The sequence below is a fragment of the Protopterus annectens genome, chromosome 11.part0 (assembly GCF_019279795.1).
Source record: "Protopterus annectens isolate FY-2018-M chromosome 11.part0, PAN1.0, whole genome shotgun sequence".
Lineage (NCBI taxonomy): Eukaryota > Metazoa > Chordata > Ceratodontiformes > Protopteridae > Protopterus > Protopterus annectens.
In genome coordinates this window covers 1,470,191,475-1,470,210,659 of record NC_056745.1, presented here as the reverse complement: position 1 = coordinate 1,470,210,659, position 19,185 = coordinate 1,470,191,475, and the positions used below count along the sequence as shown (strand labels likewise).

Here is a 19,185-nt window from a genome sequence, read left to right as displayed (position 1 = left end):
CTGGATCAACTTATCCACACCCCCACCAGGGGCAACAATATCCTAGACCTAGACATTACCAACATGAGTGACCAGTGTTCCACACCTGAAGTTAACTCCTCGTTGGTCAGATCAGACCATAAGCTAATCACCCTAGATATCTACATCCCGCCCCCAACCCTCATTAAGGAAATCATGGTAAAAGATTTCTCCAAAGCCAACTTCATGCTTCTTATGACAGAAGTGGCGAACTTCATGACACCCAAGCAGATGGACAATACAGTTACGACTGCTGAATCCTACACAGATGCACTCTATAAGCACTTACACAAGTGCATGGATTGTGCTAACCCAAACAGAACCAAGACGCTATCCTCCAAAAAAGGAAGCCAATCTGGAGGTCCCCTGCTATAAAACTCTACAAAAGAAGGAAGAAACTGTTGCAAGAGACAGTAAAATCGCATGAGTAGTTCCTTGGTCAGCCTCAGTAAGAAGTTGAGATCCCTTGTAAGTTCCTCCAAAGCTAGCTACGAAAACAAAATCGCCACTGATTCTAGGGACAACCACAAAGCATTCTATATTCTGATATTGCCAACATCCTGGCAGATAAGTTCAGTGCTAACTTTACCCCCCCCCTCTCACCCACTAAAGGGCCCATATCTATACAGGAAGAATGCAGAGTCCCTATAATCACAACTACGCAGGTAAAAACTGCACTCTCTAAAGCCAAAAACACAGCATACATGGGACTGGACAAAATCCCAGGCTGCGTTTTACACGAACTTCAGAACGAACTGGCTCACCACCTAAGCACCATGTTCAATCTTAGTCTCACATCAGGCTTTGTGCCCAGTAATGGGGCACAGCAACAATTATCCCACTCCACAAAGGGGGAGACACCACTGAACCGGGGACTATCTCCCTATTAGCCTGACGAGCCTGGTCTGTAAGACCGGGTTTGTGAAAGGCAGATCATGCCTCCTGAACCTGATCAACTTCTTTGAGGCAGTCAACAAAGCTGTACACGAAGGTAAGGTGGTTCACACAGCCAATCTCGACCTCGCCAAGGCTTTCAACACTATCCCCCATTCTGTAATTACAGCTAAACTCACTAAACTAGGTATAAATCCCTACATCACAAGATGTGTTGCCAATTGGCTCACTGACAGAACCCAGACTGTAAAAGTTGCAGACTCCAAATCTGACTTCAAACCAGTGACAAGTAAAGTGCCACAGGGTTCAGTCCTGGGACCTCTCCTGTTTGGTATCTACTTCTCTGAAGTACAGGCCAACACAGAAGGCCTTTGGCTAATGACGTTACCAGATGACTGCAAAACTAGGAGCCATAGTTGAGTCCCCAAATGATAAGGTCATCCTACAGAAGGGCCACACTGAGACAGATGCCTGGTGTCAAAGCCATGGCCTTAAGCTCAATGCCAAAAAGTGCATTGCCATCCCCTATGATAAAAAAACTGTACCCATGAACTACCACATAGGCAGCAGTCTACTTAATGCCGAATGTGTGATAAGAGACCTGGGGACCCAGGTGGACAGTAGTCTCTCCTTTGATAATCATCGCCACAGCAGTCAGGAAATCCTTCTACTTGGCACACCTAATCACAAAAGGGTTCTCATCTAGGAAAAAAAAAAGAGGTCATTGTTCCCCTCTACTCGACACTCAGACCCATTATAGAGTGCAATGCCCCTTTTGGAATGTACCTCATCTGCAGCAGCTGGAAAGGCCACAGAAGTACCTCACAAAGAGGATTACTGGCCTCAGACGCCCTACACTGACAGTGTCAAAAAGCTCCAGCTTTACTCAGTAGCATATCACCTACTCAAAGGTGATATCTGCCTAATATATAAAGCCATGTCAAACCCAGAGGTGTTGTTCATGCTACACCTAAAGAAATCCCAATCCCTCTGAGCTACACGCTCTAGGGACCTAATCCTTGTCACCACAATAAACAGGACATGCTGGAGGGATAGATTCCTGTCCCAGAGACTTCCGATACTCTGGTACAAGCTACCCATCTATGTCAAGCAAAGTTCCTCATTAGCACTCTTCAAGAAAAATTTTGGTAAGTAGATGGGAAATAGGAAATGCACCCCAGGGATCACTTCTGTGGCTCTGCTCGACAGAAGCACAGGAAAATAACTTTCTTGGGTGGTGCAAGCTAGGGAACCTTGTTGACTAGGCTTACTTAGGCTCTTGGGCAGACAGCCTACTACCTACCTATGAACCATGCCTGGCATAAAATGTATCCTCGCATCCATATTTGATGGTCCCTTTGCACATCTACAAAATAAACAGCATCAAAAGTACAGTTTTGTACCTACCATAAATGTAGATGTCCGAACTGGATAGCATCTGCAGTCATAACAACTGGGTTGTCCTGTCGTCAGGCAGCCCTTCAGTCGGCCGGATTCCAAAGTCCGGGTCCGGCTTCGGCTGATGTCGCACTTCACCCGACGTCATCTCTGTTGGTCTTCGGGTATAAAGGCATCACCCGACGCCATTTTCCTCAGTGTTTCTTGCCCCAGATGCCAGTAGCCCTCTTGAAGGCTAAAATTTGGATAGATGCCAATGTTTCCAAAAGATAGAGGTAAACACAAAATAAGCATGTATGTACATATATACAAACAAATACACCATAAAGACTCCCCCACCAGCTAGCTATTAGGAGGGTAAACACCCTAGGAGTACCACAGAGGGGAAGGAGGGAGGTAATCCTGACTGCAGATGCTATCCAGTTCGGACATCTACATTTATGGTAGGTACAAAACTGTACTATGTCCTTCATGGATGCATCTGCAGTCATAACAACTGGGTAGAATACCATAGCCAACTAGGGAGGAGGATAAAAGTAGATTTTGGTGTGTTTTAGGATCCTTGCAGTACAGCAGTGGCAAACCCTGCTCGGGATCTGGAATATAGAGGCAAATTATAATGCTTGGCAAATGTATGCACGGAGGTCCAAGTAGCCGCCTCAATAATGTCTTTGGTTGCCACTCCTCGTAAGAAGGCTGTGGTAGTGGCTGTTGCCCTTGTAGAATGAGGTCTTATGTTCTGTGGAATTGGTTTTCCATGGAAGGAGTAACAGAATCGTATGCAATTTCCTATCCATTTGGAGATTGTCTGTTTGGAAATAGCTTTTCCTTCCCTTCCTGTTGCATAGGCTACAAAAGTTGGTCAGTCTTTCTGCTACTTTTGTTCTGTCCAAGTAGTAGCGTAGCTGTCTATGTACATCCAAGGTATGCAGTATTCTTTCCCTCTGTTTTGTGGGTTGGGAAAGAAGGTAGGTAGGTGGATTGCCTGGTTTAAAGACACTCTGGATACCACCTTAGGCATAAATGTAGGATTAGTCCTCATGGACACTATCTTGGTGGAAGATTAGGAAGGGTTGCACTGCCATTAAGGCCTGTAGTTCTGAAACCCTCCTTGCTGAGGTAATTGCCAGTAGGAAAGCAGTTTTCCATGACAGGTGTTGTAGGTCTGCTGTTGCTGCTGGTTCAAAGGGTGATAGTGTCAACTTTTCTAGCACAAAGTTTAAGTCCCAAGCTGGTAATGGTGGTTTCCTTGGAGGTTTTACATTCTTGATTCCTCTGAGGAACTGCCTGAGCAAAGGGTGCAAAAAAACAGGTGGATCAAAGCTGTATTCTGCTGAAATAGCTGATGCATGTATCTTGATGGAGGAGTAGGACAGGCCTGAATGAAGAAGTTCGCCAGATACTCCAGAATGTTAGGCATATCTATGTTTGACACATCTTTTCCTCTTTCAGTACTCCAAATGACAAACCTTTTCCATTTTCCAGCATAGTTCCTTCTTGTTGAAGGTCTGCGTGCTTCAAGAATAATGTCTTTAACTCTTTGGGAAAGTTCTGGATTAGCTGCTGCTATGTGATGTTCCATGCAGTCAGTTGCAACGTTTTAGGTTTGGATGTATGATGCTGTAGTTGTTCTGAGTTAACATCAAAGGCATCAGGGGTATTGGCCACATATTGTTCCGAGACATGCTCCTCAGCAGTGGGTACCAGTGTTGTCTTGGCCAGTTTGGAGCTATCAGGATTATCCTTGGCCGTTCTTCCTTGATTTTTAGTAGTACTTTGTGTATCAAGGGGAGAGGTGGGAATGCATATGCTGTTGGGCGTTTCCAGTTGAAGGAGGCGAATCCACTTTCCATGCTAGTGGGTGGAATGTCCTTGTGCAGAATTTTTGAGCTGGTGATTGAGAGGTGATGCGAATAGATCTATCTGAGGCATTCCCCATTTCTTTGAGATGGTCTTGAAGATGTCCGGGTGCAGCTTCCATTCGTGGGCATCCGATGTGGTTCTGCTTAATATGTCTGCTAGAGTATTTTCTTTTCCGGGTACAAATATTGCCTGTAACTGGATGTTGTAGCTGAGTGCCAGGGTCCACAGCTCCAAGGTCATTCTGCATAGGGGGTATGAATGAGTGCCTCCCTGTTTGTTGATGTACCACATGACTGTGGTGTTGTCTGTCCTTATCAACTGGCCCTCTGAGAAATGGTCTGAACTTTTGGATTGCCAGTTTTACTGCCAGCATTTCTTTTAGGTTGATGTGCAGGTGAAGTTGATCCTGTGTCCACAATCCTTGCACGCATTTGTCCAGCATGTGGGCCCCCCATCCTAGGTCTGAGGCGTCTGTTGTGATGGTCTGGCTTGCTTGACATCTGCGAAAGGGTAGGCCTGGTTTTGACTGGCATGCCTGAGCCCACCATAGGAACTCATGTTTTAAGCATGGAATTAGTGGGATTTCTGTTTCTAGGCTGTGTCTGTGTTGGGACCATAGATTCTTTAGGTACCACTGTAGTTTTCTCATATGTAGTCTGGCAAATGGGACCAAGATTATGCATGATGCCATGAAGCCCAAAGCCTGCAGTACTTTTCTTGCTGTTAACTTGTTCAGTTTTGTTAGTGCCAAGAAGTAAAGAGGGAGTTCTTTTTGTTTTTCTGTAGTTAGGAATGCCATTTGTTTTACTGTGTCCAATTCGGCCCAAGAATGTCCTTGTTTGGGATGGTATCAGCCTTGACTTTTGTAAATTGACTGTGTATCCCAGTGCTTGTAGCAAGTAAATGACCCTTTGTAAATCTGTTGTCAGCTTGCTTTTGTTGTCCCTTGTAGCAGGCAGTCGTCCAGGTATGGGTAAATTTGAATTCCTGTAGTCTGCAATGGCGATTACTGATGCCAGGCATTTTGTGAATACTCTGGGCAGTAGATAAGCCAAAGGGCAATGCTGAGAATTGATAGTGCTCTGATCCTGCAAGAAATCTGAGGTATCTTCTGCAGATTGGTCGAATGGGGACGTGCAGGTATGCCTCCTTGAGATCTAGAGTTACCAGCCAACACTCCTTGCCCAGCATGGGAAGAAGTTGCTGTAGGGTCAGCATTTTGAATTTTGGGACAATGATGTATGTATTTAAGGTGGACAGGTCGAGAATTGGTCTCAACTTTTCCTTTCTTGGAACTAGGAATAGTCTGGAGTAGAACCCCTTTCCTTGCTCTGTTGTTGGCACTCTTTCCACAGCTCTCATGTTTGCTAACTCCATTATCTGTTGTAGAGCCTCTGTTTTTGATTTGGAGGTAGATTTGGCATTCCTCTTTTGACTGGTAAAGTGTGGAAGTGGAACGGTAACCTTGATCTATGGTTTGTAAAATCCACTTGTCTTTTGTTATATAGTGCCAGTTCTTTGAAAATAAGGTTAACTTTCCGCCTAGAGGAGCTGCTATTTGTTCCCTGGTAGGTGGATTTAGGTTAAGTCACTGTGGTTGTGTTGATGTAGTGGCAGTGGTTGTGTCTGTGCCTCTGTTGTTACCTTGCCACTGTCGTCCTCTGTAGGCACCTCCTCTGGATTGGTTTCTGCCTCTGGAGCGTCTATTCCTGCCCTTTGAGATCTTGTGGAGTCAGGAAAGGACCAATTTTGGCAGGCCAGTTCCTGCTAAACCTTGGGGTTGAACCTGCAAGAAATCTTTAACCGTTTGAACAGATTTTGCCTTTTCTTCCATTTTCTTCATAACCTGCTGGGCAGGTGTACCAAACAAACTTGTCTTATCCATAGGAGCATCTAGCAACTTAGCTTTAACATGATCCGGTAAAGCTTGCTCCTTTAGCCATGCATGCCTTCTTATCACTGTGCCAGTCATGGCTGATCTAAATGAAGCCTCCAGTGCATCATAGCCACATTTTAAGGAATGGTTACTAACCTGTTGTATGTTATTTACCATTTCTAATACATACTTCTTATCAAGAGATTCGTCAGTGGTTACTGTTTTAGTTAACTGATCAAGCATAAACTCTTGGTATTGTATCATGTGAAACTGACAGTTTAAAGCTCTAGCTGAGAGAGTAGCTGAAGTGTAGACCTTTTTACCCCATCTGTCTAATGACCTTGCTTCCCTTTCTGAAGGAATAGGGTTTTTAGCTATGGTCGCGGCTACTGCCTTGGGACCCTGGGATATAGTTTCGGGGTCTGCAAGTGGGGCCTTGTAAAGGTGGTGATGAGTATCTGGCACCCTGTAAAATCTGTCTGGTTTGGCAGGGGCTGGGGGTAAAGAATCTGGAGCGGAGCTGACATCATTGAAAGCATCATCCACCACAGAGAGAACAGGAGGTATAGCTAAGGGCCTGTGCTGTGGAAGGTGCAGAAAGGTCCTAAGTCTTTTTCTGGAGTCTGAAAAATCCTGTTGCTGCCATTTGAACTGCTCTCGCATGGCATGTAAGGTTTCTCCAAAGGAGAATTCTTCTGGTGGGGAAGCAGCTGGAATGGATTCTTCAGCATCAGAATCTTCAAAATTGGAGAAAGGAGCCTCTGGCTGGTCAGTTATGTCTGATTCATCGGCAGAATCATCAGAGGACACTGGCTGAGGGGGCTCTGCCCTAGGTCTCTTCTCTGGGGGCTGAGAGGCCCTGTCTGGGTGAGATTGAGATCCTCTAATTAATGAAATTAAATCTTCTGCCAGAGTAAGCATTTGAGAACTAGAAGAGGGCCTGGTTGGAGGTGGTTTAACAGGCACTGTTTTAGTAGTCTTGGCTGCTTTAGCCCTAGCGAAAGCCTTAATGGACATGGCTGCTGGAGGCCTAGCAGCACCACGTGCTGGGGTAGAGACATCCAAGGGAATGGTGTCTGATAAGTCAGTGGCAACCACCGTAGTGGATAAAATTTCTGAGGCCGATTCAAGAGTGGTAGCAGGGGCCTCAGTTGTAGAGATAGATTCAGCTGTACTTTGATCAGTTTTCTCGGTTTCGGCCGAAACCGAGACACTCGCGGTTTGCTTAACCATGGTTTCGGCGAAACCGCGGACCGAGTGTCGGTCTTTATCTTTGCGTTTTTGGCAGATTGGGTAGTCGGAGGATCCGACGGCATAATGTACGCAAAATCAGAACCGAAAAACTGTTCTGCAAACTCCGACCGACGCCTAAGCGTTCGTCGGTTGAAAGAAGCACAGGCCGAACAGGCTGCCACGTCGTGGGCTGGGCCTAAACAAGCCAGACAATAAGAGTGGAAATCTTTATGAGGTATTTGTTTCCCACAGGTTAAACAATTATTAACTTTTTCTGACATCGGCTGAGGCAAGAAAGAGTACCCAACGGGGTACTTAGCTTTAGAAGTCTTCGAAGCAGTATTCGGTAGAAGTAATCTCTGGATCCGACCGACCGGCACTTGCGAACAGCTTCTGCTTCGGGCGCCACGCGGCAAGAAAGACTGGGGAAAATGGCGTCGGCTGATGCCTTTATACCCGAAGACCAACAGAGATGACGTCGGGTGAAGTGCGACATCAGCCGAAGCCGGACCCGGACTTTGGAATCCGGCCGACTGAAGGGCTGCCTGACGACAGGACAACCCAGTTGTTATGACTGCAGATGCATCCATGAAGGACATCCACTAAATCCAAGGATTTAAATAGTGTTTGTGACATAAATAAGACACGTTGGCAAGACAATCAACTGGTCAAAATTACACAAAGGGTTGGGGATGGATTCTGATTTACATGAATGGGGAATCAGAAATTCACCCCATCATTGGTTCCCATGTCTCTGATAAGGCAGAGGTAGACCGTAATTATTTCCAATCTAACCTCCCACCCAATATTCTTTAGAAACTTCTTAACATATCACCACCTAATAAATGCACATGAAACACAGGGACACAACTGGACTGGGCTGCAGTGCTAGGCATGTAAAGGCCCTACTGGTCATTAGCCTAGTATATACCTATTAACCCAACAGGGAAGCCAAGGTCCCTTCTGACCCAACAGATATGCAGGGTGACAAACGCAACCAGCAATGCCTTTCCACTAGGAGGGGCCTGGAATAGGGAGAAGTGATACGCAGACTAAAGTACTAAAAAGTCCTAACATGATAGGAAAAGGCTTTGTCTGTCATGTTTTTTTTCAGGATGCCCTATCATGTAGTTGGAAATAAACTGAATGCAAGTTAAGAAAAAGGAAAACTAACAAGGTACCCACTAAGACCGCCTTAAGATGCTTTGACAAGGCTTTGCTCAGATTTGCAGGAGAATGATGTACGGAACTGGCCCTCTTCACAGCTCAGCTGCAGAGTGATGGTGCCTTTAAGGCTACCAATATAGTATCACCCAAGACTGGTTCCAAAGAAGAATTACATGCAATGTGGCATCCCAGGCATGTTCTGGGTCAAGGTACCTCCAAAAGGTGGTCTTATTCTGCAAAGGATCTAAAGTTTGTCTGCTTCAGAAAAGATGACCCTATCTCTTGGCCCTCTAGAAAGACTACTGGGGAGGAAGCTCGAAGCTCTCTAGCAGTAGAAACCAAACCATATTAATTTTTAAGTGGTAACTACAGGAAGTTAAGCCAAAGACAATATTGCCCACAATGAAAGAAGGGAGTAGGGCCAAGTGCTGACACTTAGTTGAGTCCTCTCCTGATGAAATCCTACAACAGTGACTATATGCCCCCCCCCCCCCCCCAACAAATCTACTCAAAGGGCTGCTACCAATGATCAGTCTTGTCAAACTTGGGACTAATCTGATCAGTCCCAGGAAAGGAAGCATGAATATCCCATGATGAACCCCACAGAGTTAGAATTAGGAAATGCACATATCTCAGGCATCAAGTTCCTCCAGAGAACAGGACAGGAATTAATTGGCTACTAAGCAGTTGGGGAATAAGCACTCTAATAAAAGGGATGGAATACTAAAGATCATTCAAGCAAGGATTTCTAATGAAACTGGTCCATTCACAGAGTGTCAAAAGAAATCCACCCCGTCCATCCCAACAGCAGCCTTGTTCTGTAATTCCTGAATTCACAGAAATACAATCATGGGATATCCAGATGTGTAAATGCAGGAACTTTTACTGGCAACAGATAAAATCTCAATCCTTCATCCGATCTGTGCAAGAAGAATTACAAAAAATGAATATGTGAGGGACTGATGTGCTTATGTAGTCAGAAGTACCATTTTTCTATGTGCAAGTACTCCAAGGCATGTAAACTTCCAGAAAATGAGTGGGGTGGAAGATTAACCAAACTGCAGGACCCATTACAGAGGGTCATCAATATTAGATCTGCAGTATCCTAAGCTATGCAAATAGTGGTGCTATTTTATAAATACTCCAGTCTGTGGAATAAGCAAACTGAACAGCAACAAAATGGAAGTGGAAAAGTGGAACTTGGTGAATGGAGATCCTATTTCGATATAAAGGCAAGTTTCTGTCATGTCTAGAAATGCTGTGAAATAGCTTGTTCTATAAATTTAACTACAGTGTTTTCTGCTACAGCACTACTACTGATGCAGGTTTTGTGTACTTCTCAGCCTTCAGCAGAAGATTAATCATTTTTTCAAGTCCCCCACAATTTTTTTGCACTACGTTTACCACATGTCAACAACCAACAGTATTTGGGAAAGCAATGCAATTTTTTAACTAAAAAATGAAAAAATGAAGTTCTGTTTCCCCAAGATCGTGAAAGCAGCAAATTTTCTGAGACAGTCGAAAGGCTGTTAAAAGTTTCTTGGCAATTTAATAAATGTTGTGTTGCTTCTTCAAAATTACAAGCAATTAAAAAAACATTTTTTTAAGCAAAATGTCAAATATTGCTTCAGACTGACCAACAGCATTTGTGAAAGCAATGTAATTCAATCAAGAAATAAAGCATGTTGCTTCACCATTATCAACAGTACTAGTTAAAGTAAATGTAATTCTTAATTTTAAGCGTCCAGCTTTCCTGCAAATGTTCTGACCAAACATCTTTAATACCGAATGCTCCAGTAGAGTTCTGGTGCAAGCTAAACTTTAGTTATTACTGTGCTTTTTAGGCAAGAGATTTAGAAAGGCAAAAATGTTTAACATTTTCAGCCCAAGTGGTAATTAAGGCTGCTGGCTTTCTAGGATAGACTAAACCTGCAGTTCATTAGAAATGTTACTTTTCAAAAGCACTACCTTTCCCAGTTCTGCTGCCACACATGATTAAACGCCAATACTACAGAGAAAGTGGCAATTAACCGACCTATTAGGTGATGAAACAGACCTCAACTCAGTTTCACTTCTAAAATATATACACACCTAAACCCACATATGCAATAGTAGCAGATTTTCAAAATTTAGTCAAAGCAAAAAAAAAAAAAAAAAAAAGTGTCATGGCATAAGACTGCAACAACTGAGTTAAAGCACAGTTGACTTACAATTTATACCAGTCTCAGCAGATAAACATGTCAAAGGGCAAGACAAAAAATGTAACTAAAACCACAAATTATTCTGCGATACTGCAGATTTAAAATATTCAAGTGAATAATAAATTCCAGTTCAGATTAGGTAAAAACAGTATATCAAAGAAACCGCTGCATTCCTGAAATATTCAGATGTACTGAAAATAAATACAAGAAACATGCAATGAAAATAATGTACTTAACCCTGCTACTCAGGAAGTTAACAGCTACATGAAATGCATCCATCTGAAGTATCAAAAAGGTATGAGGTTGGCTGTGGCTCAGTTGATGGGCTATGCTAAGCTGAATGTCCTCAGCTAAAATAGTGTTACCCAAAGTGTGGAAAAATCTGAGCCAACTTGCCATTAAGAGGAAGGCACTTCCTCAAACTAGTCTGAAGACCCCCTTATGACAAGGTATATCCTAGTTAATTATCTTAATTAACATGACCACTTATTGAAAAATGCACAAACAGAATACTTACGGACTTGAGCTGAATACCCTGCCGTATCTGATCTAAGAGTGCATCTCTTCCTCCAGCAGTGGACACCGGCCGATTGTTTGGGTCTACCTTTTTTAACTGGGCTCCTTCTTTAATCTGGTCTAAAAGAGCTGATTTATTTACAGATCCAGGTGCAAAGTTCTGTTCATTGTCACTAGAAAAGGCAGGAGGTGGAGGAGGCCCCGGAGGAGGTGGAGGCCCAGGAGGAAGAGGAGGTGGAGGTGGAGGAGGTGGTGCTTGTGATGAGAAACCACCGGATCCAGGAGGTGGTGGTGGAGGTGGTGGTGGACCAGATGGAGCTGCTGAAGAATGGAGTGGAGGAGGAGGAGGAGGAGGGTACCCTCTGCTTGGAGGAAGTGGTGGTGGTGGAGCTCCAGGACCTGATCTGGAAGGAGGTGGTGGTGGTGGTGCTGATGTAGGAGCTCTGGAAGGTGGAGGAGGAGGTGCTACGATTCGTGGTCCTCTTGCAGGAGGAGGTGGTGGCGGTGGCGGCCCTGTGGTATGTGTAGGTGGAGTTGGTGGTAATCCGCTCCTAGATGGTGGAGGTGGAGGTGGTGCTAGAAAAGAACAGACAATATATAAATGCATGACTGCTGATGACTCAGAAGCAGTACAATTCAAAACACAGACTTCATGCTAACCAAATGTTATTACTAACTCTACACAGCATCCTCTCATGACAAATTCAGGGCCAGCTAGTGAGAGGCTCCTCAAAATCCTTAACTGACTAATAATGACATGGTTATACATCAGGATGAACATCTCAACTACAGTTTTAATTCCAGATGAGAGAAGTAACTTTCATGGGGAGACTGTAAGGTACCATGCTAACTCTGATCAAGACAAATGTCTATTAAAATAAAATAAAAAAAAATCCATTATTTGTATCCAGTGATTACAAATACAAAACTGTCTGGTAACGCATCAAAACAATACAATGTTATATATTTCATTCCATAACACTGTATACGTCTTCTTTCGGCTTTTTCCCGGTTAGGGATCACCACAGCGGATCACCTGTCTGCTCATGATTGGCAGTGGAGTTTATACGGTGTCGAGTTGCCAGCCTGGCACTCAACTTTTCACAGAAGGCACACACATGCACGCACTCACTCCTAGGGCCAATTTAGAGTGTTCAATCCACCTACAGCATTGTCTTTGGGATGTGGGAGGAAACCAGAGCACTCGGAGGAAACTCGCGCAACCACAGGGAGGACATGCAGACTCCGCACAGAAGGCACCCCTGCCGTGAATCGAACCGGAGAACCTCTTGATGTGAGGCGACAACACTTACCGCTGCACCACTGCGGCCACCCTTCCATAACACTGTATACTAACTAGGATTATTTTAAAATGACCACAGCAAAACACATCATGTTTTAACTAGAAAACCACAAAGACTTTTTAGAAAGGAAGTCTTAGTATGCATATCTTTGCATACCTTCAGCATACACAGTATGGCAACAGCCCTCTCTCTAGAACCCTACCAGCAAATCATCCAGCCAGAATCATCTTTCCTATTGTCTTATCTTTCTTGATCAACAGCCACAGCACATCAGTTTCTTGACAGCAAACAAATTTTTCCTTAAGAAACAACATAGCTATTCTTACAAGTTTTTAAAGAAAGGTTTTCCACAAAGGGGATTGCTCAGCCTGGCCTTGAAGGTGCTCTAGATAACCCCAGATTCCTCAACATTTGCAGGGGTGTACAACAAGTCCCACCAAAGACGACAGGGCTAATGTTTCTTCAAGAAGTCATTATACAGGTGCTGAAGGGCATGTCCAAATTAGTCTATTCTCCACAAACTAGGCACCTAGAATCTTGCTTCTGAGCTCATTCTAAAAGGAGGACATTTTCAGTCACTCTATCCTCCAAGTGCACAAACTCAGTCCACAGACCTAACTGCACTGCTGCCACAAAGATGCAGGACAACACAAGGTATCTCAACAAAGATGTCAAAGAAAAGAGCTCTTCTATAAACACGGACTCAGAAAGACAGTCATTCTTCTATAAAGCATGTCTGAACTGGCATTTCTGGAATAAGGACAAATGAAAAATAATTTGAGTGCTCTAATCTCCAAAGTAACACAAGAGTGGACTCACCCCTGTCCAAAGCTTTAGACTTGCTTCTGATGTCAAGGTGGAAAAATGCTCTGATCACTGAAACCTTTACTGGACAACTGCACTCACACAAGAGACCTACCTTGGGATACTTTCTGCAGATTATCTGTCACTTGTGTTGGAGGATTGTAAACCGTATCAACTTTCTTCAGAACAGATAGAACAAATCTGAATGCCTCCATCTTGCGTAAGCTACTCATGCCCCCACCCCCCATCAAAAAAAGAAAAAAAACCCTCTGCATCAGAATTATGTAACAGGGAGACAGAGAAAGTACAGTTGGGTACACTTACCATAAATGTAGATGTTCGACTGTAGTCACTGTTGCAGTCATCACATTTGGGATATCTGCTTGCAGTAGCCCTCAGGGTTGCTGTCTCTTCTTCCGTGACGTCAGGTCGTTAGGGGTATAAAACATGCAGCAGATGCCATTACATCAGTTTTTCTTGCCCCAGATGTCAAGTGCCCCCCTAATGGGAGCAATTAAATATATAAATATACAAGGATATATCTCCAACAAAAAAACAAATACACCCAAAACCTTTTGAGCATAGTAAAGGAAAGTAGCGGTATAGCCAAAAGTCGTCAGGGGGCTGTAGGGAGGGTAACCAGGACTGCAACAGTGAATACACTCGAACATCTACATTTATGGTAAGTGTACACAACTGTACTATGTTCTTCGTGTTTCACTGCTGCAGTCATCACATTTGGGTAGATTCCCAAAGCTAAGGTTGGGAGGAGGAATTTAGATAGCATTAGGACCAGCTACAAGGCCCTGCAAGACTGCAGTGGCAAAGCCAGCTCTGGATTTAGAGAAAACTGGCAAATGGTAATGCTTGGTGAAAGTATGTACAGATCTCCACGTAGCAGCTTCTAAGATGTCCCTGGTAGGGACGCCTCTGAGAAAGGCTGTAGAGGTAGATGCAGCCCTGGTTGAGTGGGGTCTGATCCCCTGTGGGATAGGTTTTCCATAGTGCTTGTAGCAGAAATGAATGCAATGGCCTATCCATTTGGAAATGGTTTGCTTTAAAATAGCCTTCCCCTCTGTCCCTGCAGCAAATGCCACCAGCAGTTCAGATTCCCTTTGAGGTTTAGTCCTGTCCAAGTAGAATCTAAGTTGTCTGTGCACATCTAAGAAGTGCAGTATCCATTCCCCTTTGTTCTGTGGATTAGGAAAGAAGGTTGGCAAATGAATGGACTGATTAAGAGCCACACTGGATACCAACTTGGGCATGAAGGAGGGCTTGGTTCTGAGGGACACCATGTCCACGTGAAAGATGATGAAAGGCTCCACTGCCATAAGGGCCTGTAATTCAGACATCCTTCTTGCTGAAGTGATTGCTAAAAGGAAAGCTGTTTTCCAAGGAAGAAATTTTAAATCTGCAGTAGCAGCTGGCTCAAAAGGAGGAAGAGTGAGTTTCTCCAAGACAAAGTTAAGGTGCCAAGCTGGGGTTGAAGCTCTCCTGTTTTGGCCCCTCTGAGGAACTGCTTGACCAGTGGATGAGAGAAGAGGGGAGGTTATGTGTTACAATGAACTGAAATGGCTGAGGCGTGAATTTTGATGGAGGAAGTATTGTAAAACCTGAGGTAAATTGGGCGCTATTGTGCTCATCCCTTTAGATTGGTTCCAGGCACAGAATCTTTTCCATTTTTCAGCATAAGACTTTCTAGTACTAGGACTCCTTGCCTCTAAAATGATATCCATCACTGGTTTACTGAGGGATAGTAAAGGAGAGATTAGGCAATTAGCCAGGCTGCTAGGTTCAGTGTTTGAAGCTGAGGGTGCAGAATCTGGTTCTCCTGCTGAAACAACAGGGAAGGAATATGAGGCAGCTGCCATTGGGCCAAAGGTGACACACTGCACAAGAGGTGGTACCAGTGTTGGCGTGGCCAGTCTGGTGCAATCAAAATCGTCCTTGGTTTGTCCTGTTTGATCTTTAGTAGTACTTTGGAGAGCAGAGGCAGAGGAGGAAAGGCATAAACTGATGGGCTTTTCCAGCTGAAGGACAGAGCATCCACTTTCCAAGCTTGTTTGTGGGAAGTCCTTGTGCAAAATTTGTCCAATTGATAGCTCTGGGTGGAGGCAAACAGGTCTATATCTGGGCTCCCCCATTTGCTTGTCAACAAGTTGAAAATCCTTGGTTCCAGTTTCCACTCGTGTGGGTCCATGAGATTTCTGCTTAGTCCGTCTGCAAGTGTATTTAGTTTTCCTGACAGGAACTGAGCTTGTGGATGCACTTGGTAGCCCAAGGCTATGTTCCACAATGCCATGCCTAGTCTGCAGAGGGGGGTAAGAATGTGTAACCCCCTGCTTATGTACCACATAACAGTGGTGTTGTCCATCTTTGCCATTAATTGTCCTGGAAGAATGTGGTCCCAGAAGGCTGTCAGAGCATTCTGTACAGCTAACATTTCTTTTTGATTGATATGCAGGTGCATTTGACTTGGGTTCCATTTGCCCTGAATGCACTTCCCTGCCAGGTGAGCCCCCCCATGCATAGTCTGATGCATCTCTAGTTAGGGTTTGGGTGGCAGGGGGTAGTGTGAATGGTAGTCCCTTGTTTTGGTGGTAGGCCTCTACCCATCAAAGGGACACTAGGCGTAGGCAAGGTATGATAGGAATCATTGCTTCTAGATCCTGAGAATGTTGACACCATAGGCTTTTTAGATACCACTGTAGTTTTCTCATATGCAGTCTTGCATATGGAATTAGAAGAATGCAGGAGGCCATGAACCCTAAGGCTTGCAGTACTTGCCTTGCAGATAGCAGGGGTTTTGTGACCACTTGTTTGAAGTAGGTTGTCAAATGAACTTGTTTCTCTGGTGTGAGGTATGCGATCTGGGTAGTTGTATTCAAGCTTGCTCCCAGGAACACAATTTGTTGACAGGGTACCAGGTGGGATTTCTTTTCGTTTATGGTGTACCCCAGACAAGTTAGCACCCTTTGTACAAAGGCCAGATTATTCAAAAGTATCTCCTGGCTTTCTGCCTGAATTAGACAATCGTCCAGGTATGGGTACAGTTGATTTCTTTGCCTGCAAAATGCAATGACTGGAGCTAGGCACTTTGTGAATACCCTGGGCGCAGTAGATAAGCCAAAGGGCAGTGCAGAGAACTGATAGTGCATGTAGCCTGCTTTGAAGCGTAGGTATCTTCTGCAAGATTCCCTGACTGGGATGTGCAGGTATGCTTCTTTTAAATCTAGTGTTGCCAACCAGGCATCTTTGCCTAGCATAGGAAGCAACTGGTGAAGAGTCAGCATCTTGAATTTTGGCATCACCAAAAAGGTGTTTAGAGTAGACAAGTCCAGGACAGGACGCCATGAATTGTCTTTTCTGGGTACCAGGAAAAGTATCGAGTAGAAACCTTGTCCCTCTTCCTCTTCTGGTACCAACTGAATAGCCCCTATGCTTAAGAGAGAGAGAACTTGCTTTTGGGCCTCTGCCCACTGATTTGGGGGTAGATCTGGCCAACCGCTCGAGGTTGGTAACGTGTGGAAGTGAAATCTGTATCCTTGGGACACTATATTTAAAACCCATCTGCCCTGGGTAATGAGTTCCCAGTTCTTTGCGTGCATAGCAGTCTTTCCCCCCAAAAGGGCAGTCAGTAGAAAAGTGCTTGGAAGTTTTAAAAAGAAGTCATTGAGACAGTTTACCATAGGGGGGAGATTTGGAAGTGGAGGCCCTCCACTGCTTAGTCCTGTGCGTGCCCTGGGACTGAAGCCTGGGAGCTCTGCTGGATCTGGGTTTGGAATGAAGGTCTGGAAGAGGCAGGAAAGGACCAATTCTTAGGCCAATGCCTACTAAATCTTGGAGGTTGTACTTGTAAAAAATCTTTAACAGTTTGCATAGATTTAGCTTTTTCCTCCATCTTTTTAAGAACTACTTCTGCCTTGTTGCCAAACAGTCGGTCCTGACTTAAGGGCGCATCCAGTAATTTAGCTTTAACATGATCTGGCAAGGATTGCTCCTTAAGCCAAGCATGCCTTCTAAGTACAGACCCAGTTACAGCAGCCCTGCAAGATGCCTCTAGTGAATCAAAACCACATTGCAAATTATGTTTTCCAACTTGTTCAGCAGAATGCATTAAATCCTGTAAATCCTTATTTTCAGCACAATCAGGAATCGACATTTTCTGTTTAAGCAATCCAATAATATTCTGCTGATACTTTAACATATGAAACTGGCAGTTTAAGGCCCTAATGGCCAAAGCTGCAGAAGTGTATAAGTGTGCCCTGGAGTTTCTATCAGAGGGGGTAGGATTTTTGGCAGTAGTAGCTTTAATGCCCTTGGGTCCCTGGGAAATGGTCTCAGGATCCACAGTAGGATTTTTGAAAAGGAAATTGTGAGAGTCAGGAACCCTGTAATATCTATCAGGTTTCTGGGAGCAGGAAGTAGAGAGTCAGGGGCCAAGCTAGATTCTGAAAAAGCATAATCAACAATGTCTAGTACAGGAGGTATTGGCTAAAGGCCTGTGCTGGGGCAGGAGTAAGAAATTTCTAAGCCTCTTTAGAATCAGAGAAATCCTGACTTTCCCAATGAAAATGCTACATGAGAGTATGCAAGGTTTCATCAAAAGAGAAATCCTCGGGGGGGGGGGGGGTTGGAGCAGAAGGAATTGAGTCCTCAGCATCAGAATCCTCATAGGTAGATAAGGGTAAATCCTGGTCATCAGAGGAAACAAAAATTTCAGAATCCTGGTCAGAAGTATCATAAGCAAACTCAGTCCTAGGTCTCAGAGTGGGAAGGTTGGCTTCCCCTGATTAAAGTAATAAGGTCTTCAGCCATTCTTATTTGTTTTAGACATAGAGGCCTGGCCATGCGGTCTGGGCATCAGTGTTATAGGGATGGTTCGGGTTTTAGGCCTTGAAGAAGAAGATCGCGTCGGTTTAATATGCAAGTCAGTAGGCCTGAATACACCCTCAGAAACCGGTGCCTGCACAATGTCTCCGGACCCATCCAAGATAGAGACATCCACAGGTTCCACAGTTGAAGCATCTCGTGGCATACCAGACTCTGAATGGGTCAAGGCCTGCGAATTTGAAGTAGCGGGTATCAGGGGCTGTGAAAGCACCTCACTGAGTACCAGCGAACTGGCGATTTGCTTAGGAGAAGAGTCGTCGGCAGCTTTGGACCTAGAAATCCTCTGTCTGCGTTTTTTCAGAATGTCGGTAGTCGGATGGCTTACCGAAGACATATCAGGATAATTGAACTGAGCACCAAAATATTTAGAAGTGAAAATATACAGATGACGGATAGTTCGAGGTTTAAATAAAGCACAAAACTGACAGCGAGGTACGTCGTGGTCAGGGCCTAGGCAAGGAATACAGTACAAATGAAAATCTTTAATAGGTATTTGCTTTCCACAAGAAATGCATTTATTTACTTTTACTGACATCGGTTTAGAGCAAGAAAAAAAGTTTCCCCAACGGGGTACTTAGCTTTTAGTTGAAGACTTCGGTTCTGAAACTCAAACGTAAATTTCAGGAGTCTGCCAACCGGCACTTGCGAACTGCTTCTGCTTTGGGCACCTCACGGCAAGAAAGACTGGGGTAATGGTGTCTGCTGCATGTTTTATACCCCTGACGTCATGGAAGAAGAGACAGCAACTGACGCAGGAACCAAGACTTTGTTAATCAGGCCGACTGAGGGCTACTGCAAGCAGATAACCCAAATGTGATGACTGCAACAGTGAAACACAAAGAACATCTAGCTGAAGGTGACTCACTGGACAGATAGCAGTTCCAAACCAGATGTCATCTGGAGATGATGAACGGGAAAAGTGTGTGATCACATTATTCAAAAGATACAGTCCTCAAAAGTACTCTAACGACAACATGGAAGCAGGAGGCAAGGGGGAACCATGACTCCTCAAAACCAA

At 44.4% G+C, this 19,185-nt stretch overlaps 1 protein-coding gene across 1 annotated transcript in view; it reads right to left on the bottom strand.

Moving 5' to 3' along the window:
• WASL (WASP like actin nucleation promoting factor) overlaps window positions 1–19,185 on the bottom strand; it is an 866,451-nt gene that overhangs the window by 250,610 nt on the left and 596,656 nt on the right. The window contains exon 8 of the mRNA XM_044087330.1: window positions 11,168–11,742. Coding sequence (XP_043943265.1) covers window positions 11,168–11,742 — 575 coding nt within the window. The remainder of the gene's footprint in view (window positions 1–11,167; window positions 11,743–19,185) is intronic.